This window comes from Sorghum bicolor, chromosome 6 (assembly GCF_000003195.3).
Source record: "Sorghum bicolor cultivar BTx623 chromosome 6, Sorghum_bicolor_NCBIv3, whole genome shotgun sequence".
NCBI classification, from domain to species: Eukaryota; Viridiplantae; Streptophyta; class Magnoliopsida; order Poales; family Poaceae; genus Sorghum; species Sorghum bicolor.
In genome coordinates this window covers 38156764-38184330 of record NC_012875.2, presented here as the reverse complement: position 1 = coordinate 38184330, position 27567 = coordinate 38156764, and the positions used below count along the sequence as shown (strand labels likewise).

Genomic DNA, 27567 nt, shown 5'->3' with positions numbered 1-27567 from the left:
TACATGAAGTTGTTGATCCCTAATAACTCTAAGTCACTGTCAAATATTGATGTTACTTCATTTGACCCTTCCAATTCTGCCTGCATTTACAACAAGCATATGATTAGTCATAACATGGAGATTTGAATTGATAAAAAGAGAGCAAAAATACATGCATTTTAATCGCTGTTCTGGATTTTTTAAATTCTGTTTATATGTGTATGGCATTGAGATGTAAACTGATTAACCTATGATTACTGTACATGTCCCCTTAAAAAGAGAATAACGCCTCAATCGTCAGCAGATGTGACTCAGTACTCTGAACTAGTTTCCTTAAGCAACATGACCTATGATGAATTGATGAGAAATTTTGTTTAGTTTATTGGTAACTTCTTACAGCTGCCCTCCTTTATTGAAATGACATTGCACACTAAGAGGGAAAACTTCTTACAGTTGCCTGGCGAAACTGTTCAAGCATTCGTCGATATTGCATCCTTGCTTCGGTAGAGTCTACCATGGACAGCACTCTTGACACAGCCTCCTTTACAGCTTGATCGACCTTCTGCCGACGGAAGACCTTGACTGCTTCATCATCATCGAAGTCATCATCTTCCTCATCATCTTCCTCTATTGCTTCGACCATTGGTTGCTGCTCAGCTCGGAAGCCACGTAGGCCATGACCTTTCCGGCGCCACCTAAGTATTACTTTCTCTAGCACACTGACAGTGCTTACAATTGTTCTGTATTTCTTTCTCACTTGATGGCCTCTTACATGAGCCTGTATAAAGAGAGACCGTTAGCGTGAACAAAACACAATTGCCAGATACCATATATGTATTTATATGCCCATGAATTCAACTTGAAGGAGGCTATCAAATAAAAAAAATCTGGATACCTATTCCCCTTACCTGTATTTTAACTGCATTTCTTCTCATGTTGAGAAAATGTTTGCGACCTTTCCAACCTTTGTATTTCTTCTGAATTGAAACAGCTGCTTTATCATAAAACTGACCACTCGAAGCATGAGATTGGTGGTACAACCTTGATGCAGCTGCAAGTTCTTCTATATCCTCTTGGGTCATTCCATATTCATCCCTAAGTCGAGCAGTCTTCTGCTGTCTCTTCCTGAAAGAAAAGGCACGGAAAGCATTCTGGATGCGAGCTGCTGCTTGAGCTGCATTCCTCACCGCTGCCAAAGAATCCTTCATTGAGAGCTCATCTTCTGTGCCACCATGCAGTTGGGCACTCCTCTGAGATATGCTTTCCACAGCTCTCTCTGCTTCAACTACAGCTGATCCTTTTGAGACATCACTTTCTTCTATAGTGAGTGATGCAAGATAGCTAGTTAGCGACACTTCTGAAAGATAGCCTGCAAGGCCTGTATGCCCTCGTTCAGAAGCCAGGAAAGCTGCTGTTTTACCCACTGGGTCTTGTGCAGTGGGATCAGTAACTGCTGTTGCCGATGCACCAGCAGCAAGAAGTGCAGCAACCATCTTTTCCCTGCAATAAAATTGACATATTGTTAGCTTGCTAGTTCCAAGCCAATTAATAGCGATGTGTACCAACACTTGAAAAGACAATTTCAAAGAAAGAAAAACTGTAATGGAACACTACCATTTCATATGAAAAGAACTATGTTTTTTTCCTCGAACAGCGCAGGAGAACTGCACGTCATTTCATTAAGGTAGAAAAAATGGTACACGGGTCAATGAGACCCAACTCACACACCCCACACCTTGGACACTAAGTTAATAAGAAAAGAACTATGTTGATATATGCATTGCACAATTGGCTCCAGTACTAGTCCAAAACATAATGTGAATGACCATGTAGATCTTTTATCTACTTTAACCATTATTACTGTTACTGTTTCCAGGTTCTTCGATTGGCTATTACCTAATTACCAAGCTAGCAAGGTAGCCCAAAATACTTGATTTTGCCAGAATGAAATTGATTAAAATTTATATTTTTTCCTACTTAATTTAAGAAGCATTCCTACATTATGTGGCCCTAGATTGTTTCAACAACAATTGCTTGGTTACCAAGTTAACAGCACAATGGTATACAAAAATCATTTCTTGAGTGAACAAAAGGACGCCTTTCTTTGCAACTATTCTGTTCTGTCCATGAAAATTGCTATGGAGAAAATGTAGCAAGAAAAAATAGATTTGTACCAGCTCAATATAAACTTCCATTACCTTCCAAAATAAGCAGCCCAATGAAGAGCAGTCCATCCATTTGAATCACGAAAATTTAGACCGACACCAGCACTGAGAACTGAAGACAACGCCCACTCATAGCCTAGGGCAGAGATTAAGTGTATAATACCCTGCTCATGCTTGGATAGAAAATCTGTTCCATTGAATCCTCTGAGCTTTGCTGACAACCACTGTTGTAATTTACTTTTCAGCAGTTCCTCCAAAATCCAATCAACCGAGCTTAATGGATTTTCACACCCTACTTTGAGTTCATCAATCAACCTATCCCAGAGCTCTTCATTCATCTTAAGTTTTGGACACTGTCCAGATTGGGGATCACCATCTGGAACTTCAGGGCTTCCATTCCCAGACAAAAGCATTCTAGCAAATTTTGCAAGAAGTAATAACTCTTCACTGGATTTCAGATATTTAGAAGATGGTGCAATGTCTGTGAAACTAGAAGAGGTTGGTTTTGAGCGGAACTCAAATTCTTTGAATTCACTGCAAACTTCTCTGTTTCCTGAAGTAATGCAGATTCTGAGATTTCCACTGCTGTGCAGTGGTGTGTGGCAGCGGAGAACACCTGGCTGAACTATTTCAGCAGGCACCTCACTGTCACCAAACATCACGGCCCAACACAAATTCGATGGATCACATAGAAAATCTCCCGTAATGATGACCTGAATAAATGAGATGGCGAGAAGAGCATCTGTAAATGAGAACATTTGGTGCTATGGTGTAAAAAAGCCAAAACGTCACGATTTACCTTGGTGATCTCATAGGAAAATGCCCATTCTGGAGAGATCTCACGAATGTTAAACTTGTTTGTCTGTTGTAAGGCAAATGCTGTATCTTCTCTGGAGTAGGGTTCAAAATGACCATGGTCAAATAACTCTGTTATTTCAGAGCCCTGAGAATTGCTTTGAAATGTTGATGGTGTTTTTGTTTGCCAATCTGGGTTCAGAGAGCTTTCAAATCTACTGTCATAAGCTGAAATGGTATCAGTTACACTGTTCACTCTGTTTCTCAGCGCAGAGTTCAAAGATGGTGAGTCAATGGTAGCTTCTGGTCCTAAAAGAAACCTTTTAGCAGCAGAAAGTTGTATGCGCAAATCACTGCTGTCCAGGCATTCTGGTGGATGGTATTCTGAATTTTTCTGATACTCGACATCCGATTGCTGTGCAAAAACGCAAGTCATTGATACAGTTCAGTGAGAGTATAAGCATGCAAAGATATTCATGAACAATTGAACAAAAGGGGTATAATTTTGAGATGGAAAGGACAAGACTATTAACTACATTTTGTTAAATGTACTATAAAAGATTATCTTCAAACATTTTATTAAATGTACTATAAAAGATTATCTTCAAACACCAAATCCACAAATATCAAATGCATGACAACTTCAAATTTTCCTAAACAGTAGTGAAAGTAAAAATGTTAAAAAATATATATGGAATGAGGAACACTTCAAGGCATCCCACCTAAGAATCTTTCAAAATACTATTATAGATTGTTTTCACAATTCCACATGCATCAGTTTTATGTGTTCTACAAGGAAGAAGAATCCCAAGTTACGATTTCCTCACCTGGTATATGGATGAAGTTGGTAAACCTGAACTGGAGTGCAGTACATCTTCCCATGATGGTGCTATATTCCTACTTAAAACTTTCTGTGTTCCTTCTTGTTGAATTTGTTTTACTTGGTTGTCACCTGAATAAGCCAGGAAAACCAATTTGACTTTGTCAACAAAATCAAAATGTCAGTTAGTTCGATACCTAACAGGCTGCAGCATGATGCTTCGTATATACGTGTGCCAGAAGGCCACGAGTTCTTTTTTTTTGTGCGATGCAAAGGCTACAAGTAGGTGCACCACTTGTGCATCAAAAACGTTTTTCTAATAGCAGACGAATGCATGGTGAGATTTTAAATATCTAGCAAAGCATGTGTTCAAAACAAAAGTTCACACTGGTTTGACGAAGAAAATATATTGATATAATCATAGAAATAATAAAAGCAAATTTGGCCCTGCACATCATACAACTTTAACTACACAAAAAGTTGACACCATCCTGATCCTGACAGAGTTCACTCAAGTACAAAAGTAAACACTATTCTTTTTTCCTTTCATCAAATTCAGCTATTATAAAGTTTTCCTAAGTTACACATATAACAAGCCTGTGAACATGACATCCTTTTCTAAAAAAACAAATAATTTCTCTTTTGTACAACTAGTGTACTCCTGCAAGAAAAATAAAACAGCTAGCATGAAACAACTATAAGCCTTTCAGTTAGCCTTTTACATACAACTGCGCACATAAAATATTTTTGAATTTTGCCTCCTATGGACCTAAAAAGAAATGCAGGAATAACCGAAAACATTTTCTAGTCTTACCTCCCACGGAATGAGCTTGATTTGAGTAAATATAGTCATCATCATCTTCACCCAAACTTAATTGCTCAGCTATCTTCTTTAAAGCCATATTAAGCCCAGATTTATTTTTCGAGTTACCATTATCGGTCCTATTTTGTTGCAGACAAGTGTGTCCAACCTCTGGTATGCTTAGTAAACTGCCATCATTTTTATGGTACTCTTTGTTACCAGAATAGGAACTTACTTCAGTTACAGAACTCAAATTAGAATAGCTCTGATGGGACTCACTGCCCTCACTAGTGCCAGAAATGGAGCTGTAGTATTGGTTTCCACAGATGGCATTTGGATATCCCAAGGATGAAAGAGGTTCTGCGGGGCCATTCGACAGTTGTGATGAATAATATCTGCCCTGGGAGATGAAAGAAGCGATTGCACAAACATCATTAGTTACAGAAAGAGCTCATGTATTCTAAATAAGTAATAAAACCAAAGAATCTCTTATTATAACGGAATGGGATTATCTAATTCACTAAAAACTTAGTTTCAAATTTTCACAATTTTTTGGAATAGCAAGATAATATTCTATGTAATTGTCCAAGGATGAAACATGAAAGGCGTCGGATTATGTGGCATTTTGTGTATCCATAACTCAATAGGTCATCTTAGTCAGCCCTGTCAGTATTTATTTGCAGAGCCGATGACCATGTCAAACAACACCAGAAAAAATACATGAAAGTATAACAAGGCACATTTAATATTACATACCTCAGCAACCTCTCTATATTGTACCAGCACAATGTGTTCATATGCACTGCAAAAGTAGAGATTACAAATCAATAAAGTTGAAAATTGTAACCACTGTTTCTGTTTCTCAAGGACAGACGTTCAGAAACAATTCAATGTATACTTAAGTAACAAGTTACACAGTAATTTAGCACAATTGTGACTACAATTATCGCATACAACTTAGATGGGCCATAGACCATAATTTCACATATTTGAGCTAACTGAATGGAAAGATAATCTTACGGTTCCAACATCCAGAAACACCGTCTCTGGAAACATGGATTTTGCTCCCCATGAGCATAATAGCAGCTTAAAGAATCAACATTTCCAACCTGCAATGGTGAGAAAATGTCAGATATGAGACAGAGGATGCTGATCAATAATCGACTTCTAAAATTTATGATCCGTAACAAACTAGTGAGATAAAGGAACCTCTTTCATTTGAGTTCTATAAATTCCTACAAAAATTATTAATTCCTAAGAAAATCTCATATTAATCGAGAGAGAAAATACTGCACCCTTGATCTGGTATCTCGCACTACCACACTACAAACAGAGAAAAACTAGAAACAAAAGGTCCTGTTGAACAATCAGGCAACTATCAATCTACCAAAGGCCAGAGGTATTATATTCTAGCAAACAACCTGACCAACAGCTCCTAGAGCGCTTTTCCTCCAGCAGAGCACCATAGTATACATTTGCATATGTGACAGTCTGCAGCAGCCATGAAACTCAAACTTGTGCCATTATTAAAGACGCAAGTCCAAGCGTCATGGCTGTGCTGCAGGCTGTCACAGATGAGGTACATTATAATTTCATAAAAGTAATTGCCAAAGATTTTCCTAGCCACCCATGCTCACAATATAACCTTTATCTTTTTTTAATCTTCACTATGAAAACACAAATATTGACTGTTAGGACAAGAAAACATAGACCGAAACAGTTTTTGGTATAGACAAGCTTGCAATGCTGTTTGTAAAATCATCAGTACATGTAAAGGTCACTTTGACAGGCTACCATGGAAATTAAGATAGACATAATACATACTTTGACCAACTCGTTTTAACTTTGTCCTAAGTCAAACTTATCTAACTTTGACCAAGTTTATAAAAATGCATAAACATCTACAACATCAAACAAGATTCATTAGATACACCATGAAATATATTTTGATAGTCCATTTATTTGATATTATATATGTTAATATAATTTTCTATAAACTTGGTCAAAGTTAGATAAGTATGAATTAAGACAAAACTAAAATAACTTACAATTTGAAACGTAGGGAGTATATTCAAACCACATTAGCTAAATAGGGGTGATGTCTCTCCTGAAATTCAAAGAGGAATCTGGATAAAGCTAGATCAACCTCAAATACTTATTGCAATTTATGGCTCCATAATCGCTTAATGCTAGGGATCCAATACTGACCAATATACAGTAAACGAACATGTGTGACTGATATCCATTTTCTCCAATATGGATGTTAAAAAATTTGTGATAGGTGTCAACTAAATGTATGTATTTTATGAGACTGGCATGCTAATTAATTTGCCATGTTCAATACTTTATTTACACATTGCACAACCGAAAAGTCTTGGTAGACAACAAACTGATTTTCCCAAAAAGTGAGTTTTGTAATACTGAAACATAAAGTTTAACAACTACCGTTGAACTAGAATATGCAGATAAAAATATGGAAACAATTGGAATGATTTGGCGCTATACTGAGCCTTCTGAAATAAACCTTCAATCGTTCATGAGCCTCCCCAACAGTTCTTCCATCCTTCTTCCTCCGCCATGTGTGACCATCTCTCCGAAAATACCGATTGACACGACGATTGTAAAGGAATAGGGAACCACCTGTAGAACAATCAAATATGCTGTTAAGGCATCTGAACAATTACATAAGTAAGATAAAATTCCTTTAATTAAGGGATATGTGCTTTACTGGGTGGCTTCTTCGGTGCCTCATGGGTGATCGGGAACCTCTCGTGATTCTGCAAGATATAGTACACTTCAGAAGGCTTTAACCACCTACTCCTTGCTTCTTCACGAAGTACGTTGATGTCAAAACCTACAGCCAAAGAGAGTACCAAAGGATAAGCTGATAAGGTGTGGCGTTAGTTAATTTTCTATTAAACCCCATAGGACCACAATAAAAGTGGTAACACTAATATGAATCTCATCATTGGATACGATTAGTTGAAGAAATCATTCTGTCCTCAATATAAAGATATCGTATAAAATTATTGAAAAGAAAAATCCCAATCTTTTCAAGCTCGTCTAAGAAATGTACTGGTCTCAGGAGTGTCGAAACCCCAACATTAGCCATGAGCGTTGCCAAGATTTACATCTTTATACGGTGCAAAATAAGGTCAATGGAATCTTAACACAAGTCAATCCTGTAGAAAAGGGCATATTTATGCTTCCAAAAAGCTTGTATCAACATCCCATCCGTTGCAGTTGTACCAAAAGCTAAAGATGAATCCGAGCCAGAATCTGGCAAACGCCCTATTCCATGAATCACTGCAGAAACAATTGTAATCCGATGTTTTATTTTCTCGATTCTCTCGATAAAAAAGCATCCGCCTAACATCATCAGAAATTCAGAAGGAATCAAGAGACCCATGGCCAAGAAACAAGAACCGCTGCTCTGATCACCCATTCGCCCAACCCAGGTCAACTCCCAGGAAGTAATAAAGATGATGCCTTGGCCGCGGCAATCAAGAATCACCAACTAAACGATGAGAAATCGCAAGAAAAAGCACTCACTCTGGCTCATGGTCACTTGCAGAGATCCAGCAGCTTCCAAGCTCCCATGGAAAGAGGGGGCCGAGGAAACCCCCGCACTAAATCTAAATGGTCCCCCCAGTTCCCAACAGAAGCTCTGAAATTAGCCGCTAACAAACAAGAGTTAAAGGTACAGGTATAGTGTGGGAGGAGGAGAAGCTGTACTACGCCACAAGAACGCGCCTCCGTGCGCTTTGTTTGCTCCACAGATGATACGGCAGGGCAGACAGGGTAGTATACCTCAGGGTGAGAGGAAGAGAGGAGATATTGATGGGTAGGCAAATCGATCAGCTGAGTCTGTTGTTTCTGCAATTCAAGACAGTGACCGGCCCTTTGTCCCCAAATTTGAGATTAGTCCATGTCCATCCACAGAATTTTTATTTTGTTAGCGAAAAGCACAGCTGCACTGGTGGGGTGCCGCCGACTGGCGAGGATAAAACAATTGTAGTAAGATATCAATGTGTAGGTGCACATGGAATTTTCATATTGCCATGAGCAGCTTGTGCACTGAATCCTGACTTTTACTATTAAACTGCTCTACCTTCTCATTTTGGTTCTTTTGGCTTTGTTTATAGCTTGACTTGACCTGGGAGTGATGGTGAGCGTGGAACCATTATTCAGAGTACCACTGGGGTCTTGTTTAGTTCACTCTGAAAACCAAAAAGTTTTCAAGATTCCCCGTCACATCGAATCTTGTGGCACATATATGAAACATTAAATATAGACGAAAACAAAAACTAATTATACAGTTTAGCTGGAAATCACGAGAGAAATCTTTTGAACCTAGTTAGTCCATGATTGGATAATATTTGTCATAAACAAACGAAAGTGCTACAGTATCGAAAACTTTTCAGTTTTCGGAACTAAACAAGGCCTGGGCATTGGACACTCCTTCACATCTGAATGCGAAAGCAATTGTTTGTTCTTTTCGCAAAGAGGGTTAGGTAAATTGCATAGGGAGTATCGTCTAGAAGTCGGTGACATTCGGTGTACTTCTCTGTCCTAGAATAAATGATGTTATGGAATTGTACACTAATCAAACTTTTCTCAAATTGAAATTTGTTTGTATAAAATATTAGCAACAGTTATATCTTTAAATAAGATTATTATGAAAATATGTTTAAGGATTCATCTAATGATAGTATTATGCACCACAAATATTAATTTTCCCTAATATATGTTTGGAAAACTTCTCAGAAAGTGAGAATTAACACTTATTTTGGGATTGAGAGAGTAGTTGTGAATGCTTTAGCATCTTGCTCAGATCCAATGTTTACACTGGTCATTATTCTAAGCAAGGCTTCTCGTCATCACCCTACAGGCATTCATTTATTTACTTATGCTTAAGAAGGGTCCTCAAACTCTACTTGACAGAAATACTGCAAAAGTTTATCCTCAAAGCCGTGTGCTGGAGAGGAGCGGCAAGTGGTACCACCAAATTGATGGAACACAGTACGAGGTGTCGCGGGCATACCGTTGATTTTAATGGGCATGGTAGGTGGAGTTTTTTTTTCAAACTATCAATATATAGGTCTTGTTTAGTTGCAATTTTTTTTAAAATACATGTTGTATTATTTTCGTTTGTATTTGACAAAATATTGTCCAATTATAGACTAATTAGACTCAAAAGATTCGTCTCATAAATTACAGACAAACTGTGCAATTAGTTATTTTTTAATCTATATTAAATGTTCTATGAATGTGCCGCAAGATTTGATGTGATGAAAAATCTAAAAATTTTTACAAATTTTTTTATGAACTAAACAAGGTCATAATGTGCAATTTTTGGTGTGCAAGCGGGTTTCCTACTTCATATAAGCTCCCTTTCGGTGCTGGTGCAATGGTGTTATATTTTTGGTGGGGCCATGGAAAAGTCAATGATGCCTACTCCTTCCGTCCCTAAATAACCATCGTTTATGTTTTCCGAAAAATAACTTTTATTATATATATTAAAAAATATTAATATTTTATGGTACATAATTAGTATTAATAGAAAGATCTTTGAATCTAGTTTTTTAATAGATTTATTTAAAGATATAAATATTATATATATTTTTTATAATAGAGTTAAATATATGGCACGCTCACCAACAACGATAATTAAATAGGGATGGATACTCCTTGGGTACTTGAAAAGGAAGTTGTTTTAAACAGCGACATAACTTTGACTTCTTGTTCTCATAAAAATATTTATCAAAAAATGATATATGTATATTATTATAAAAGTATTTTTCAAGATAAATTTATTCATACAATTTTTACATTTTTAAACTCAATAATTTAAAATTTATTTATGATTTATATTTTTAATGTTTGACTCAAACCTTACTTGTTTTTAAGTATGTAGGGAATACTTTCTAGACATATATGGTCTTGTTTGCTTAAACTTATTTTGTCGAATCTGCTAGTTATTCAGCGATATTTTTCTTCCACAACAAATCAATAGACATACTTTTAGTCATGATTTTTTTGACAAGAAAACCAACGGGTGAATACATTTTAGAACCACGTGCGCTGCTCTAACTTATCGGTACGAGATGTTAGAGATTTAATAATGATTATACTATGCAGTCTAATTCTTTTCGAAATTGAAGTGTGTACCATGTCTAAAATATTCTAACTCATACGGGTATGAGAGACAATAGCCTTATTGGATCTAGAGGCTAGAGCTAGTTTGCGCTAGTTTACGCTCAACTAATCCAAAAGTAGCCAAATATGAGAGCTAGAGCTATTTTTTTAACTAGCCCACCAAAAAAACGATTCTCTCCAAAGGAATGATTATTTGGGCTGTTCTGTTTGGACCCATATCAATTCTTTTTTTCTCTAACTTAGGTTACACGAGATCGAGCTTATTCTCTTCTCTGGCAATCGATCCGTTGCACTGTTCCGCCGCCGTACCAGTCCGCTATATTTATTTTTATTCTAACTCTTACATCTAAACACGTCTTCAGCTAGAGCCAGTTTAGGGCTAATCCTAGGTTTGAAACTAACTCTAACCTCCAGCCGAGCTAAAGTATCCAGACACAGTCAATAACAAACTATGCAAACATTTGATGTAAAAGGAGCGTTCCGTGTGGACACACTACTCTAAACTCGTATGTAGAGATTGAGATCATCAGACTGTTCTAACTTGCAAGTGATCTAAATGACCAAAAATCTTCTCTTTTAAATTTTAGGTGGAGATAGAGATTAAGGGAGTGTTTGGGACTGCTCTGCTCCACGGTTTTTAGCTCCGCTCCATATTTTTTAGCCAAACACTCCACGCACTCAGTTCGAGAAAAAAAAGGTAGAGTTGTGAGAGTATCTAAAGAGGTACTCCACAAACTCTAGTTTTTGTGGAGCAGAGGTTGTGGAGCAGTCCAACACCTCCTGATGTGGAGGCTTAAAAATGAGTCTGCCTTGTGAATGATGATGGACCAAGAAATATTTCTCTCTTTAGTATTAGGTAGACATAGAGATTAATGTGAAGGCTTTTATCAAGTTAAGAGTGATCAAAACACAAAAGCGGAAGCTGCCAGTAACTGCTGGCCAAATTCAGTGGTCAAAAAAGGCGATATGCATGTGCGAGTTGATGGTTCAGGAAGTTACCAAGAAGCGTAAAAAACAGATATCTTTTTTCTTTTCTTTTTGTTGCGACACAGTAGTAGCGTGCAATTGGCCTCCTTGTTCACGTCTTAGCTTATTTTTATTTCATTTTTCTTACCTGCAATTTTAGCTAAAAAAATCTTAGATACAGAATTATGAAATTCTTTTCTATGAAATTCTTGCATTTTCTTCCCTTGAGAAGCTGGCTGATTCCTCCAGGAGAAGCTGCGTCCACATCACTTCAATTATTCCCAGCCATTGGATCTTTCATCGTGTGGGTTGTGATCGCTCGGAGCGGCTTCTGCTTGAAGCGGCTTCTCGTGCTTCTCACACGTTTAGCTAGCTTTTCCACTGCTTCATCTCAGTTTCTCTAGTTTCTCGACAAAATATGTAGAGACAAATATAAACTCGAGCTTCTGCTTCTCCTTTCCAATTCTGCTTCTCGTTCCTTCTCTCTCCATCTCTTCCTCTCTAGCATGATGGTGACGGCGACGGCGCTAGTCTCAGAGACGTGACGACGGATTGCGTGATGGCCGAGCATCAAATTTACTCCATCCGTTGCAAATTAGGTGTCGTTTTCGATTTTCGTATCACAAATTTAACTTAATTTGTAGAAAATATATGTAATATTTGTATCTCTAAATAAATTTATTAACAACTAAATTTAAAGATCTTTTTAATGATATTATTTATGTAACATAACTATTAATATTTTTTAATATATATTTAATCAAAATTTGCCGGTACCTACGCGAGACGGGCGCCGCAGATCAAGAAGCCGTGGCCCGAGGTTTTGGTTGTGTTTGGAAAAAGCTGAAAGATTCTTGAATGAGGTGTGGCCTGTGGCATGTGGGCGCTGGCCGGATTCCTCCTTGGTGCTTGAGCTCCAACAGTAGCTTTGAGCTCCCTGTGGCTGGCTGCAGGACGGCAGCAGCAGAGCACTACTGTACACAACACACGATGAGAGAGAGATGTGGAAGGGTAGAGGCGCGGGCGGGCCTGTACCTGCTGTGTCTGTGCAGCTTGTGCTTGCTTGCTGAAGTTACTTTTCCGTGGAGCTGCTATCGCTCGAGTGCAGCTGCGTTCCACTTCCCCCGCTGGGCGCTCGCTCATGCCGGTTTTTAGAAAAAATAGCACTTTCATTGGTATTTGGTAAATATTATTCAATCATAGTCTAACTACGATCAAAAGATTTGTCTCGCAAATTACAAGTAAATTGTGTAATTAGTTATTTCTTTTATCTATATTTAGTGCTCTATGCATGTGCGGCGAAATTCGATGTGATGTGGAATGTGAAAATTTTGCAAAATATTTTGGGAACTAAGCAAGGCGTTAATTGTATAAGAATGTTTGAGTGTTATATGTTTATTTATGTTTTACGCTCTCAGGTCTTGTTTAGTCAAAAAAAAATCCAGATTCTACGTCATATCAAAACTTTAGACGTATGCATTAAACACTAAATATAGATAAAAAGATATAACTAAGTGTATAATTTACCTGTAATTTGCGAAACAAATCTTTTAAGCCTAATTAGTCCATAGTTAGACAGTAATTACCAAATAAAACGAAAGTGCTACAATAGCAAAACTTAAAATTTTTTGCCAAATAAAGAAGACACTGCAAAACGAAATGTTGTTCTTCATTTTATGATGAATGTGATACTCATAATATAGATTAAGTCCGTACCGTATTAACAATCATTTTTTTCATAGTCTTTTTCTTCTGTTATAAAACATAAGTTTAAGACCCACTAAAAGAAGCTCATAGAATTCTATAGACATATATGTATATATTATATGTAAAATTTGAAATATTTTTTTCTCCCGTTGCAACGCACGGGCATGTTTTGCTAGTAGTCTACTAAAGTACTAGTACTAATGATGTGTGGTTAATGCGTCCGTACTTGTTAACATGGGACCCTCGTTTATCCGTCGGGGACAAAACATGCAGTGTGCTAAACTGTGGACACAGGACCTGAAATCGAAGGTTCACATTTCCTGAGCCACATGCAAAATCTAAAAACTTTTTAAAATTCATTATCATATCAAATCTTGCGACATATATAGAAAGTATTAAATATAAATAAAAAATAACTATTTATAATGCAAATAAAAGTGCTCCAGTGTCAAAATCTAAAAAAAAAATCTAAAATAGGCCTTACATCTGAACCTAGATGCAGGGACATGCTAAGAGCAACTCCAACAACTTGGCTATTTATATTGTGGAGGCTATTTTAGAATTTGCATAGCAAAAAATAGGCTCCAACAAATTTATTATCTGGTTTTGTAAAATAGAAAGCTGGCTATCCCTTGATTTTCAGTGGCTATATATAGTCAACCATTGACACTAGTTATCTGGTTTTATAAAATAGCAAGGCTGTGAACTTTTTCTTTTTTTAAGCAATTTTCTATTTTACAAAATGGTTAAACAATAGAATTTAACTATTAATTTTAGCCAAGCTTTTGGAGTTGCTCTAATAATACTGCTGTGCATTTAAGTACTTTGACCTGTACATTGGCAACAACATAATTTTGATGGGAGAAAAGTTCAGCCTAGTTTCACATGTACCGAGGGACTGTTTGATTCGGACTGATTTTTTAACACCTATTCAATTAAATGGTTAGAACATATATAAAGTATTAAATATAAACTATTTATAAAACTAAAAACACAGTTAGAGAATAATTATGAAATAATTTTTTAAATCTAATTAATTCATGATTGAATATTAATTATTATAATTATAAATGTGCTATAATACCTGTTAAGTTTTAGCACCTCTAGCTAAACATCCTATGATCACAGTCCTTTGGCTATAGTCATGTAGGCATACTTCCTCCGGTTCTCACTCTCCAATAAACAGTTTTAATTGAATATATATTAAAAAATATTAATACTTATGATGTATAATTAGTATTATTGGAAAGATCATTGAAACTAGTTTCTTTTAACAAATTTATTTAGAGATACAAATATTGCATATGTTTTTTATAAATCTAATCAAACTTGTGACATGAAAACTATAAACAACAATTATTTTAGGACGGAAGGAGTATATTGTATTTGTTTGGATGAAAGTCCTTCTAATAATACCAATCCTAACTCCAAGCGTTAAAATCTGACATCTGGGAGCCCTACCTTTTTTTTCATGTTTTCATCAAAACAACCTTCTGTAGTATATATCTAAGCACTCTCGCTTGCAAAAGGAAATGGCAACGGACAGCGGTTTTATCCAACCTGAACAACATAAGAATATGTCTGAAAGGGAGAGGCGGATGATGACCCTGATGAAACTGAAAGCCATGCCCATCCGTGTTCTCTTCTCTCTCCCTGCTTTACTTTCCTCGGCATGGTGGTAACCAAATTCTAAAATTCATGGTGCATTTTAGGGCTAGTTTTGCAGAGCTCCCAATCCACTTGCACTCGTTCGAGCTCCCAATCCCGCTCCCCGCTCCTCCTGCTCCCTTCTACTCCAAACTCGGAGTGACATCATTTGGTAGAGCTCCCATGACACGTTTAGCTCCCAACTCCATAGAGGAAGAGGAGGGTGTGCGGCGAGCGGCAAGGAGGCAGCGTGGGGCACGATCTTGGTCTCAACGAACTTTGGTCTCGTGGTGAGCTTGGCGATGATGAGTTGAATATCAACAGGCCCGGTCAGTGAAGGCAGGCGCTAGATCTTAGCAACGACGGCCACAATGGAGAAGGACCATTGTGGAGGTGAGGGAGAGTTGTGGCAGGCATGAGGACAAGCGGCAAGAAGAAAAGGATGGGAGAGGCAAAGCGGGGGCGAAGCGGGAGACCAGGTTTTCTCCACTCCACCCCCTGCCCACAGTGCAAAATCGTTAAGAGCGGAGGGAGAAATTCTCGTGGCTTCTCGGACGGAGCAACGATGTTTGGTAGCGCTTCGCGGCTTTTTATGTGGAGCTCTGCAAACACGTCCTTATAGCCTTACTCAGGAGTGCTTTTGTACTTGTCAACTAGGGGCCTCTCTCTACGAGGGAAAAAATACAACAGAAACCAGAACCCTAAACCAGAACAGGGACTGAAACAGTGACAAATTTAGGATTAAAGTTTAGTGGTGCGGAAGTCGTTATCTTCAACATCTAGCCTCTCCTACTTAAAGTAGCCATGGCAAAAATTCTTGAAGGGACTCCATAGAATCAACAGCGGTACAACAAGCTTGAGCCCCACCCCCCTACTCAAAGTAGCCATGACAAAAATTCTTGGAGGGGCTCCATAGAACACACAGCATGTCCATTTATAGAAAGCATTTTGTTAAAGGCATTTTCTTTAAAATGCCTTAATTTATTGTTTTATAAAGGCATTTCTCTTAAAAAGCCTCTAAAAGTATAGCTTTAAAGGTAAAACTAAAGAATGCCTCAAATAACTACAATCTTTAGAGGCGTTTTACCAGAAATGCCTTAAATTCTCACAACCATTTGAGGCGTTTTTTTTTTTGCAAAACGCCTTTGTTGTGCGTATGTAGGAAACGAGCACTCCTGCAGTCCTGTTGGTCCGTTGCCTTTATTCACACCTACTATCAGCCTTGAGCTTATCCATCTCACTGAGATGTTTAGGCAACGCTTCCTCTCTCTATCTGTCTCTCTGACTCCCTCCCGATGTCTGACGTCGTCCAGTGAGCTCACTGTGCCCCACCGCCTGCCCACCATGCCCCACTGCACTCCTCCCTACGCTCCACCATGCCCACCGTGCCATGGACGGCGGCAGGAGGCCCTCGGCGTGGGGCCCGACACGGCGACCCCAGGCGTGGCAGCGCTGGCACGGACAAGCCCTGGTGCAGCAACTCCAACGCAACGATGTCTTGGATCCAGTGGCACGGTGGCCCAGACGAGGTAGGCCCTCGTCTTCCTAGATCTAGGGTTCCGGTGAGCTTTTCTCCTCTCTCTCTCTCTCTCTCTCTCTCTCTCTCCCAACTCCGATCCAGTGCAGGGAGGCCAATGGGACCGTGGGGAGGTGGTGCGGCTGCGTCGGGCATCACGGGGAGGACGGCGCAGTTGTGTGGAGGCAGTTGGCTGCGTCGAGCGGTACGACTATGAGGAGGCGGCGCGGCGGTGAGATTGTTGGGTTCGCGAGCTCACCGACAAGGAGGTCCTCCACTGCATCCCGGCCTAAGGCGTTCGCGAGTGCTCACGAGTTCGGTGATGGGGAGGTCCTCCACTGCCCTTACTGCTACGACTACTAAGGTAATGGATGACAGCAGGTAATACTAGTTAGAATATGCTACTGTTCCTGCTGCAATTGAAGAAATAATTATTGGTTAGAGGTGAGCAATGTATGCTTTCATGACCTTATCTGAATTTTATAGCTTGTGCTCGATCATTGTTGTATTGGTTAGTTTCCTCCCCATACTTCCATCTAGGGGTGTGCAAGGCGTATGAATGAACACCAGTTTCAGCTTGTATTACTGACATACATAATTTAGTTAAATAGCTAAGTTTACAGAATTCACATAAACTGCTATGTTTGCACTTACAATTTGCAGATACATGTGGTTCCCAATGTCCTCTTTGTTTTTTAGAGATACATCATATGGTTTTTCCTACAGATTAAATCCGTGAATAATTTAAAACTACCTTATTTCTGCCTCTAAAATGTTATGCGAATGTAAGTATTTAATCTAGTTTCATAGAACATTACCTATAAAATGCCCTGCAAGCTTACGCTTCTGTGGATATAAGGATATTGGATTATTGTTATACACTTATACTACATAATAGTCATAATCATTCTTGGAGCTACATAATTTTATGCCTCCAACTAAAAATACAGTCCAATAATTTTCGTGTCTATCTAATTATCAACACAGGGCATGTATCTAATTGTAGCTTTCTTGCACTTTGAGCTGTTTTTCTTGCTTTGCAGGATAGTAGCCTCTACTTTTGTGTTGTTATTGCCATTTCCCATTTCTGTATCAATGTACTCTACAATTAGCTTCTAAGGCCTTTCAGATCTATGCTTTTGGTTTATTCAACTCACTAACTAAATGGTCTCATGAAGAGAGGAAAAATGAGCAAGTCATCCGAGGTTCATGTTGTGTAATCCATTTGTCTTCTGCAGCTGTCTGATTATAGCGTGGCAGGCTGCCCCTTCCCCCTCCCGAGCGTCGCCCCCGACACCCCCTCCCCTGCTCCTGTCCTCCCTCAACTCCGCGTTGCGCCATGCGTGCAACTCCTAATTTATTTTGGTATCTTGTCCATCCAGTTTAATCCCTTTAATATTGTGTTGCACTTTTCCTGTTGTAGGGTCTAACTGAGGTACACAACAGGTAATTTTAATTTTTAGGTTTTCCCCTACTGCAGGTCGTCACTAAGGTCCAGAATAAAGAAAAGGTAAATTTAATTTCTAAATGATCATCATCCCATGATTTATGGAGTTAATTATCCTGATAGAACAATACATTTTAGTAAAATAGAGAAGGTTTTTGAATCATTAGTTTCCTATTACTTTAAACAACTTAGCATGTGTGGCTAACATCTCCTTTTCCATTTAAATGTTCCTTTCTATGATTCTTTGTTTTCTTCTATTTTGTTTTTTTTGTTATTTTACCCTTTTCTGTTATATCGTGTAATTGGTTGTAGAATTTCCGTTTCTTGCTGATGAATAGAAAAGAAGGAATCACATTGTTTGTTCTCTAGCATCTCTTCAGAATGGATTTCGTTGGAAGGTTATTTGCCTCTCTATCCTTTCCTTTGTTTCCAATTTTGTTTGGTTCACTGCAATGGATTATTAACCATTAACATGGTAGCGCATTCGTACACTGAAGAATGTCTTCTATATCTGGATTAATATAGTTTATGCATGTACAGTACCTGCACATGTATATAAGTAAAGCATCTCTTTACTTTCTCTACTTTCCAAAGTGCAATCATTATATGCTTAAATAGCTCTTGATATGAATAAGTATGTAATTTCCATGTAGCATTGATTTTTTCAAGAGTTCTAGAAATGCACTTATTTGTGATGTGGGGAGAAAGATTCTAGAGCGGAGTACTATTGGTACTATCTTTTCTTTTATTGGGCTCAATGTGGCATATTTTGACATGCTGATTTGGAACTAATGCTAGGTTTTGGTATGCCAACAAGAAAATAAAATCTAGGAATTGAATGGTGTGCTCCGCTATGATTGTAAAGAACAATGGTGTCGTTGATTGCTCTTCTGCAGGCTTATGAGCTGCGGAAGCCCTGTATTTAGAATTTTGTGACAGGTTTAGATGATTACTAAAACAACACAGTGCTAACTGTGTTGAACATGTAAGTATTTGTTGGAGTGCATCATGTTTTACCTTTAGACCAGACATATACTCCCCACGCTGTTCAAAATGCTAGAAAATGTTTACTTTTTTTGCGAGGAAAAAAGAAGTTTACTTGTAGTTTTGCTGCCATTTTTTTATCGAGAGTCATGATGACAATGATGTTACCTATAAACTCAGGGGTGCTCCTCTTGCAGGGTTATGGTATGACTGAAACCTGCTAGATAGTATCCCTGGAGTACCTGCAAAAGGGCCATGGCCGTCAATTTGGTTCAACTGGAGCACTTGTCTCAAGAGTTGAAGCAAAAATTGTTGATGCAAAGACAATGAAGCATCTACCTCTGAACCAACTAGGAGAAATTTGTGTTCGAGGACCAAACATAATGGAAGATGATATTTGATTATTTTTCTACGTTATTGATTGTGTGTGGTTACAAATATAACTGTGTATATATGCTTGGAAGATTTAAATTGTTTGGATTGTGCTGTTAACTTGTGCTTTCATTGGTTAATTTCTCGATGGATTGTGCTGTTTCAATATTAATCACTAGCCAATTTTTGCATGTATGAGTTGGTTATGGAGGAATTTTAATAACGCCTTCAGAAATGTTTGAAGGCATATAGAAAATGCCTTTTAAAAGTATTGTAGGCAGCTAGAAAATGCCTTTATATATTGATCTTGAAAGGTGTTTTGAGAAAATGCCTCAAAAGACCTTTTGAGCCCAGTTTATAGCCGGCATTCTTGAGAATGCCTAAAAAGGTCTTTGAAGTCATTTTGAACACTTTTGAAGGCATTTTTAAACGCCTTGTATAAAAGGTCATGTTGTAGTGGGATCAGCAGCGGTACGGCAAGCTTAAGCTCCCCCTACTCAAAGTAGCCATGAAAAAAAAATTCTTAGAGGGGCTCCACGGGATTAGCAGTGGTACGGCAAGCTTAAGCTCCCCCCGTACATCAGTCCCCTAGTCTGAAATCAAAGGTTTACATCAGAATCTAGATTTAGAGACATTCACATCGTCTCTCAATCTAGTCACAGAGGCATGCTAGTACTATCTCTATGCAGCACGACTTGACTTGACTAATCACAAGAGAATGATGTTATCAATCTCCTTACAAATTACAAATAAATTGTCCCAAATGAACACTTATTTTACAAAAATGTTATGTTCATATAACACTTGGTTCTTTTCTTCTAATACTTCCTGGCCTTTCGGTTCCTTAAAAAGTTACTCCCTCTATTCAAAATTGTAAGTCGGTCTTATTCTTAGAGATATATTGCTTTTGTTATACACCTCAATATATATTATGTAAAACATGATACAAACTATATATGTATATAGAAAAGTCAGGATGATTTACTTTTTGGAACAAAGGGGTACTATTTTATTCTATGATGAACAACATCCAAAATTTACTTTTTAGTGAGCAAAACAGCTGCTGCAGATTTAGCGCCGCCTCTGATGGGTTTAGGGTGTTAGGCCTGATTTAGATCTATTTTTTTTTAAGATTTTGACATTATAGAATTTTTGTTTGTATTTGGCAATTATTGTCTAAACGTTGTCTAACTAGGCTCAAAAGATTTGTCTCGCAAAATTGTATAATTAGTTATTTTTTATCTATATTCAATGCTCCATGTATGTGGCGTAAAATTTAATGTGAAAATCTTTAAAAAAAAAAATTAGATTTCTGGATGATGCCGTAGATGCAGGCTAAACACACTCATCAGCCGAATCTTAGTAGTATTTTTCAGGGCTGAAACGGGAGGAGCACACGTGTCACGGGAGTACCACAATATGACACAATACACCCACCCTTTGAAATGAAATGCGCATGCATGCATGCATGTGGCGCTGCGGTGCTAGCTGGTGCATGCGTGTTTGAGTTGTTCACATGCCTCCGCACTTGCGTACGTACGTTGCCAACGACCGACCGGGCCAACGACCGACCGGATGGATTCCGCGCGCCGCGCAGTAGCAAGAAAACGGCATGACCAAAACGTGCTCGCGCTCCTCTACGACGAGAAGGCTGTTGGCCACATGGAGTGGACCGTGGAATCTCTGGACTCCGTGCACGATGCACCACCGTGCCGTGCGGCATCGATCCAATCCAAATTCCAACCATCTCGGCGGTCGTCAGTGATGTGATTGCCAAAGCCAGTCCTCATACTACACTATTGCTTTGTCCGAGGAGCTGATACTATTGCAGCCGAGTCCTCTTGCAAGCAGTCGGTCACAACACTACTGGGTGTTTAGGCCTTGTTTAGTTTCCAAAATTTTCAAGATTTTTTATCGCATCGAATCTTGCGGCATATGTATAGTACATTAAATATATATGAAAATAAAAACTAATTACACAGTTTATATATAAATTGAGAGACAAATCTTTTAAACTTAGTTAATCTATTATTGGATAATGTTTGTCAAATAAAAACGAAAGTGTTATAGTGTCGAAATCTAAAAATTTTTGCGAACTGAACAAAGCCTTTGTCAAGACTTTTGCTATTTTAGCTTATCTTTTGACAAAATAGATCTAAATAGCATAGGTTAAAAAAAAAGGCAAAACCTAAGCTGCAAAACTTTTGGTATTTGACTTGTCGTGTATCTAAACACCAAGATATAAAGTTTGAATAGACAAAAGTGTTGCAGCAAAAGATTAAAGACAAATTTGCCATTCCAAAAGCATCTAAACACCCCTATATCTGAAAGATTTAAAATGTTTTTTCTTTTAGCTGGAACAACTCTTTCACTTCATTTGCTAAACGACCAGTCTCAGAAATTGTCACATGTACCATAAATCCATATAGAAAACACAAACAAGCACTAGCAAAAATGTGGATGTTCCGGTCGTCTGCAGGCTACTGGTTCCTTCCTGGCAAGACGAGCTTGGGGCACCCTGCTATCTTAAGCCTCTGCACGGTGGTCAGCACCGCCGACAGCCCGTCCACCGACGCCAGCTCCTTGCAAGACCTGATCTCCAGCTTCCTCAGCGCCGCAGCTGCCGGCAAGCCGAACGACTTGGTACCGTGGAAGCCTTCAATCTTCAGTGACACCAACGACGCGAGCTCCGAGATGTCAGGGAGCTGCTTGCCGCAATGGAGAACCAGCTCCGTCAGAGAACGAGCGCTGGGCAGCCTCCTCAGGTCCGGGCACCGGCTGATGCAGACCTTGCGGAGGCGAGGGCAGTCCCCTTCAGATTCTTTGGAGAACAGCTCCTCTAGACCGTACATCTCCCACAGGTTCAGCAGCTCCAGCGACGGGAACTTGGCCGTGCTGCCATTGCCATGTGTGTCTGTGTGGCTGCTTAGCTGTTGCACGTCGTACATCTTTCGCACGCTCAGGGACTTGAGCGATGGCAGCTGCACGATGGTGGGGAACTCGGTGCAGTTGCAGCAGTTGTCGAGTGTCAGTGTCACCAGGTTGGGTAAGGATGGAGAAGAACCCTGCATCCAAGCTGGAAACCTCCTGCCTTCGTACCCTCTAATGGTGAGAACTTGGAGGTTTACATGTGGTTTGAGGCCTTCAAGGACCTGCTCATCGGCCACATCTTTTGAGTCTTCGCCTTCATCTTCGATGTCTATGCCATCGTCGTGCCATTGCAGCGTCAAGTCGTTTAGGCAATGCTTGTCCTTCAGGTTAGCCTCCTTGGCCTTGCTGCCAGTTTTCACACTTTCAAGTCCGGAAAGCCAAAGGCAGCCCCTCAGATTGTGCAAGCTTCCCAGCTCACTGATGGAGCAACATGAGGAGTCACCACTGACATGGAAGACTGGCAATGTCTGCAGTTCGATGAGCTCTCCAATTCCATGTGGCAAGTCAACATAGCCCAGTTCCTTCGTCAGATCAAGATGGCGCAGCTTTACCAGCATCTTTATGTCTCTAGGTAGCTCAGTGAGGAAGCGGCAGTGTTTTGCTTCCAGTGTCTGCAGATTGCTGAGGCTGCACAGCTCACATGGAAGAGCCCTGACGTTTGTGCTGTTGACAGATAAGTACCGCAGGTTTCTTAGGCCAGCAATGGATGCTGGAAGCTCTTCTGTTTCAGTATGGCTCAGATCCAGTGTCTCTAAGGATGTGAATTTCAGAAAGAAATCATCCAAACCTACAAGATTTAATGTAGGCAAAGAAATGTTGTTCGGTTTCCACTCAGGTTGCACCACCATAAATGTCTGCAGATGCTTCAACTGTTTCATTCTGTGCATCAGTTCAACAGTCTGAAATTGTGAGGTAATGAGAGAACAGTGAAAAACATTTTCAGGTATGCTGATCACGGGGTCCTCGGACTTGAAATATTTGTCAGGAGAGACAGACTCTACCACCTTGTACATAAGCTCGTGCATCACAAACATTTCGTTTTTATCACTGTGAACAGGTGAGCACTGAAAGAACGATCTACACAGCAACTCATTGAAATATTCAACTCCAACGTCTTCAAGTTCGTACCCTTCAACTGGCCTAACACAACCATGAGATATCCACAGGAGAACCATGTGATGTTTACCAAAGATGTAACCTTCTGGGAACAAGGAACATAATGCAAGACACCTCTTCAGATGGACTGGTAAAACATCATGGCAAATCCATAAAGGCATAACACTTCCTTCAAACTTATCCTTCTCTACTGAAAAAGTATCTGTATGGCACAGAAGGCCACCAATGGCCTTCAAGTGTAGTAGATTATATCTAAACCTAGAAATGAACCTATTGGCAATCAATGCTAAATCAGGATTGCTCTGGATATCAGTACCCACAACAGCATATTGTTGAAGAAGCATCAGGTTGTTTTCTTCAGATAAAGGATTTAAGGAATAGGAATGTGTTGCGACATTCCTAACAGCAGCAACAGTAGAGCTCCTTGTAGCCATGACAACAACACTTCCTTTGGCACCAGTGTTCAGAACTTCTAGTAAGGTAGTCCAAAATTGTTGGTTTACTATGTCTGCATCATCCAAGAAAAGCAAGAATTTCTTATCTGTGATTTCCTCCACAACCAGTTCTCGAAGGAAATCGATGTTTGTAATGCTGCAATGCTCATTCATGGCAAACTCAACAATCTTCCTGAATAACATTGATATGTCTATTTTATCAGATATCTGTATCCATATCCTTTTGTCAAAGGCGTCTAACAATTGTTGATCATTGTAAAGGGCATGGAGCAGTGAAGTCTTGCCGAGACCACTCCAACCATATATGCAAATGACAGTACAATTGTTTACGCCATTCCTATCCAACAGTATTTTTTCCATAACCTGTTGTCTAATATCGTCTCTGCCAAGGAGTTCCTGACCAGCCTAAAACAATGAAAGTATATGTCAAAGCAAGTGAAAAAAGGGGAAAGTTCCACTTGCAGAAAAATATGAGTTGATAAACCTGCTTGTTGAAAAATATGAATACCTGTTGCATACATGTATGACTGAGTCGTCCTTTTTGTCTTAGTTTTCCCATAGAAAACCATGCCATTACATCCTTATAGGGAGTAGAATGTGGCTCCTCAATCTGCGCAAATTCAGTAAAATGAATGGTTAACACAGGCTTGGTGTCCTAGACCTAGATACATTGTTTCAGAAAGCGCTAGGCGCCTTCTGCTCTATTCAATAAAATTGGCACAACTTCGTCGTTTCGTTCAAAAAGAAAAGCACTAGGCGCTATGCAGGCAGACGGCCTCCCCCAAGCTCCTAGGCATTTGTACTTTCTGCTGGTGGTTAGAGTAATGCTATACTAAATAACGAAACTTCAGCAAATCAAAACAATAAAAAAATACCATACATTCATGAGTATATATCATCTTTCTACATCTCTACTTTGACCCCTTTCATACATATATCAAGCCCAAATCAACATCTTTACATGGGAAAAGTCTAGACAAAATCCAGACGGTGTAGCCCTGCCTAGCGCCTAGGCAGAGTTAGGTGTTGCCTTTTTAAGAAGAGCCCAGACAGGAATTGCAAATTTGGCACAAGTATAACCTTAGATTTCCCTTTTAAGAATAACAAACCAAATTGCATTCTGATAGTTGTGCTGACAGTGTTTGCAGTTGATTCAGTAACTTGTGGAAAAATGGAATATTCTATTTAGAAGTAATAACATTTAAATTAACTGTCACTAAATATTCTTACCAGTTACCATATGCTTATCTTAGGCCATTTAGTCGGCAACCTTTTGCTAACAGCCTCTCTGGGTGCCCCAATTAGGCCCTGTTCCTTTCTACCCCAAAGCCAAGGGGTTGGAGGAGCTCTACAAATTAAAATCCACATCAATTCTCTCTAATCCTCTTCAACCCCCTCGGTTTGGTATAGAAAACGAACAGTAAGCCACCAAATTGCCACCATAACGTCTTATGGAGTATGAAACATGTTCCAAACAAGTGTACCAAGTACTCCATCCATTCTAAATTATAAGACTGTTTTGATTTTTCTAGATTACATAGCTTTTGCTAAGCACTTAGATACGCACTGTATCTAGATACGTAGTAAATGAATGTATCTTAAAATGCCAAAACTTCTCATAATTTAGAACGGAGAGAGTATATTATTATCAGTACTGTTTCATCCTTAATAACAAACTGATATTACCATGGTTTTTGAAAGGCGAGTCTCGCCTCCCGTGTCTCTTTTTCTCGATGCCATCGATCCAGGAATTTCGCTGGTAAGCACGGACCCTGATTCGGACCCTGAGGTGGTCGTCTGCTCCGTGGTCGGCAGCATGCTCTGGATGTTGGGGTGCGCGGCGGCGCCCCAAGGCTGGGTGCACGTGTGGGAGCCGATGTACACGACGTCTAGGAGCAGCGGGTCGCCATCTGTGCGTTGAATCTGCTTGGTGGCCAGACAGCCCTGCATGTGCCGGTGCGTGCACCGGTAGTAGCCTCTGCAAGAATCGTCTTGGAAATCAATTCAATAGCCAAGCACAAGCACTGCATCGCGGCCGTGCGGACGCTCTGCTCAAATGGCCGTACTGGTGGCGTACTGGCACTGACCTTGGGTGCTTGGCGCCGAGGATGTCCTTCTGCCCGTACTTCCTCCAGATGAAGCCGTCGTCGAGGTAGGTGGCGTCCTGCGCGTTGCTCACCCTCACTTGGGTGCTCCATTTGGACAGTGTCTTCCTGCGTTTTCTCAAACGGAAAAAAATCACAGCCAACCAAGTGAACGGCGGCGCGTGCTTACAATAATCAACTTCCCTACCTGTCCTTGCCCTGGCCGGGCGCATTGCCGGTGCCGCCACCGGCCTGGTCCGAGTCCAACACGGCGCCGCGCGAGCTGCCATGCCCACCTGACGACGGCGTCGATTCCGGTTGCCCCGCGGCCGGACTTCCGTCCAAGCTGTTGGACGTGAGCATGTGCAGGGCCTTGTCTACGTTGGCGCATATGGTGCTCGTCAGCTCCCGGACCCGCTGGTACCCTCCTCCGGCCGCCGCATCGCCGTCTCCCCCTCCCTGCTGCGGATCCGCAACCTGCTCCACGAGCTGCTTCGCCATATCATGTATCTGCGCCAGCTCCGCGGCTACGGCGGCCAGGGAGCACTTCTCTTCTGGCATACCCTCCATGGATCGCAGCCCTGAGAGGCTTGAGGTCTGAGGAGGAGTCCACCGCTGAGTGTCAGAGTCCAAATCGAACTCCAAACTCGGTTCCACTCTTGAGTCTTGACACTAAAAAAAAGGTCCGTCTATTGTTCCTTCCCAGCGCCGTGGAACACAAAGTTGCTGTTCTTCCCGTCGCGGTCGCGCACAGCAAGAAAACAAAGAACTGGGCTCGTAAAAGATGAGGAAAACAATAAAAAAGAGATATGTTGCAAACAAAACAGGGTAAATCTAAATCCATCGAAATGTTCCAAGAAACAAATGAAATCGATCTCAGTCGAGTCTAGACGCATCTCTCAAACCTGAAAACAACTTGATCGCGGAATATGAGAAGCTGTGGAGGACGGTGATGCGTACCGGCAAGAAAACCCAGCATGAACGAGAGACAGCGGCGGCGACCGGAGGCCGAGACCGCGCGGGGCCGAAATCCAGTCTCGCCCCACTAGATCCACTTCATGGAAGACTAAGGCCTTGTTCGGCAGCTGGGGATCCAATCCAGAAGAGAAATCAATCCAGGCCTGGAATTAGTTGATCTCCTAGCTGTCACTCATTCCCTGTCCCCTTGCTCCTATTTGATTGTTCGGTTAGCCAGGGATAAATCCAGGGCTGAGAATCTGATGCGCATACATATCCACATGTTTAACCGACAAAAGTGCATGAGAAGTAGCTGCAAGTCTGCAACTAGCGTAAATTCAAGTGATAAGGAATACAAAAGTGCATGAGTTATAGTTGACACCGCGTCATGTCATCAAAAATCAAGGTATTGAAACTTTGAAAGGGGTCTTCTACTTGCTCTATCTTGTAGTAATATCTTGTTTCTACAGGATCACATCTGGCACAAATCTTAGATTACACTATAGGAAAACTGGGGCTTTACCGACTGCTAAAATACTTTGCCACCTGCCAAAGACAGAGTAGTCGGCAAACATTTTCTTTGCCGACTGCCCAATTATCCTGGCAGGTGGCAAAGAAAAGCAGTCGGCAAAGACGTCCTTTGCCGACTGCCTGACAGGTGACAA

The 27567-nt window shown here is 40.1% G+C and overlaps 2 protein-coding genes and 1 pseudogene across 4 annotated transcripts in view; all 3 read right to left on the bottom strand.

Annotated features, from left to right (window-relative positions):
- Nucleotides 1–8484, bottom strand: part of LOC8070964 (calmodulin-binding transcription activator 4) — a 9086-nt gene extending 602 nt beyond the window's left edge. The window contains exons 1-12 of the mRNA XM_002446256.2: nt 8114–8484; nt 7290–7415; nt 7086–7201; nt 5582–5670; nt 5318–5363; nt 4574–4961; nt 3767–3891; nt 2944–3354; nt 2178–2857; nt 888–1479; nt 431–757; nt 4–80 (exon numbers count right to left, since the gene is read on the bottom strand). Coding sequence (XP_002446301.2) covers nt 4–80; nt 431–757; nt 888–1479; nt 2178–2857; nt 2944–3354; nt 3767–3891; nt 4574–4961; nt 5318–5363; nt 5582–5670; nt 7086–7201; nt 7290–7415; nt 8114–8123 — 2987 coding nt within the window. The 5' untranslated portion in view covers nt 8124–8484. The remainder of the gene's footprint in view (nt 1–3; nt 81–430; nt 758–887; nt 1480–2177; nt 2858–2943; nt 3355–3766; nt 3892–4573; nt 4962–5317; nt 5364–5581; nt 5671–7085; nt 7202–7289; nt 7416–8113) is intronic.
- The window catches only part of LOC110436324, a 14142-nt pseudogene extending 970 nt beyond the window's left edge, over nt 1–13172 (bottom strand).
- On the bottom strand, nt 21638–27361 carry LOC8070962 (disease resistance protein RGA2). 3 transcript variants are annotated; one of them, XM_021463917.1, is made up of 6 exons: nt 26851–27361; nt 26154–26671; nt 25949–26074; nt 25548–25839; nt 24370–24471; nt 21638–24266 (listed from the first exon to the last, which is right to left on the bottom strand). In XM_021463917.1, exons 2-6 carry the CDS (start codon nt 26513–26515, stop codon nt 21840–21842), a joined length of 3309 nt encoding a protein of 1102 aa, XP_021319592.1. In that variant the 5' UTR covers nt 26516–26671; nt 26851–27361; the 3' UTR covers nt 21638–21839. The 3 variants fall into 3 exon arrangements, with proteins under 3 accessions (XP_021319592.1, XP_021319591.1, XP_021319590.1); XM_021463916.1 differs by having other exon boundaries at nt 26154–26714; nt 26906–27361; XM_021463915.1 differs by having other exon boundaries at nt 26906–27361.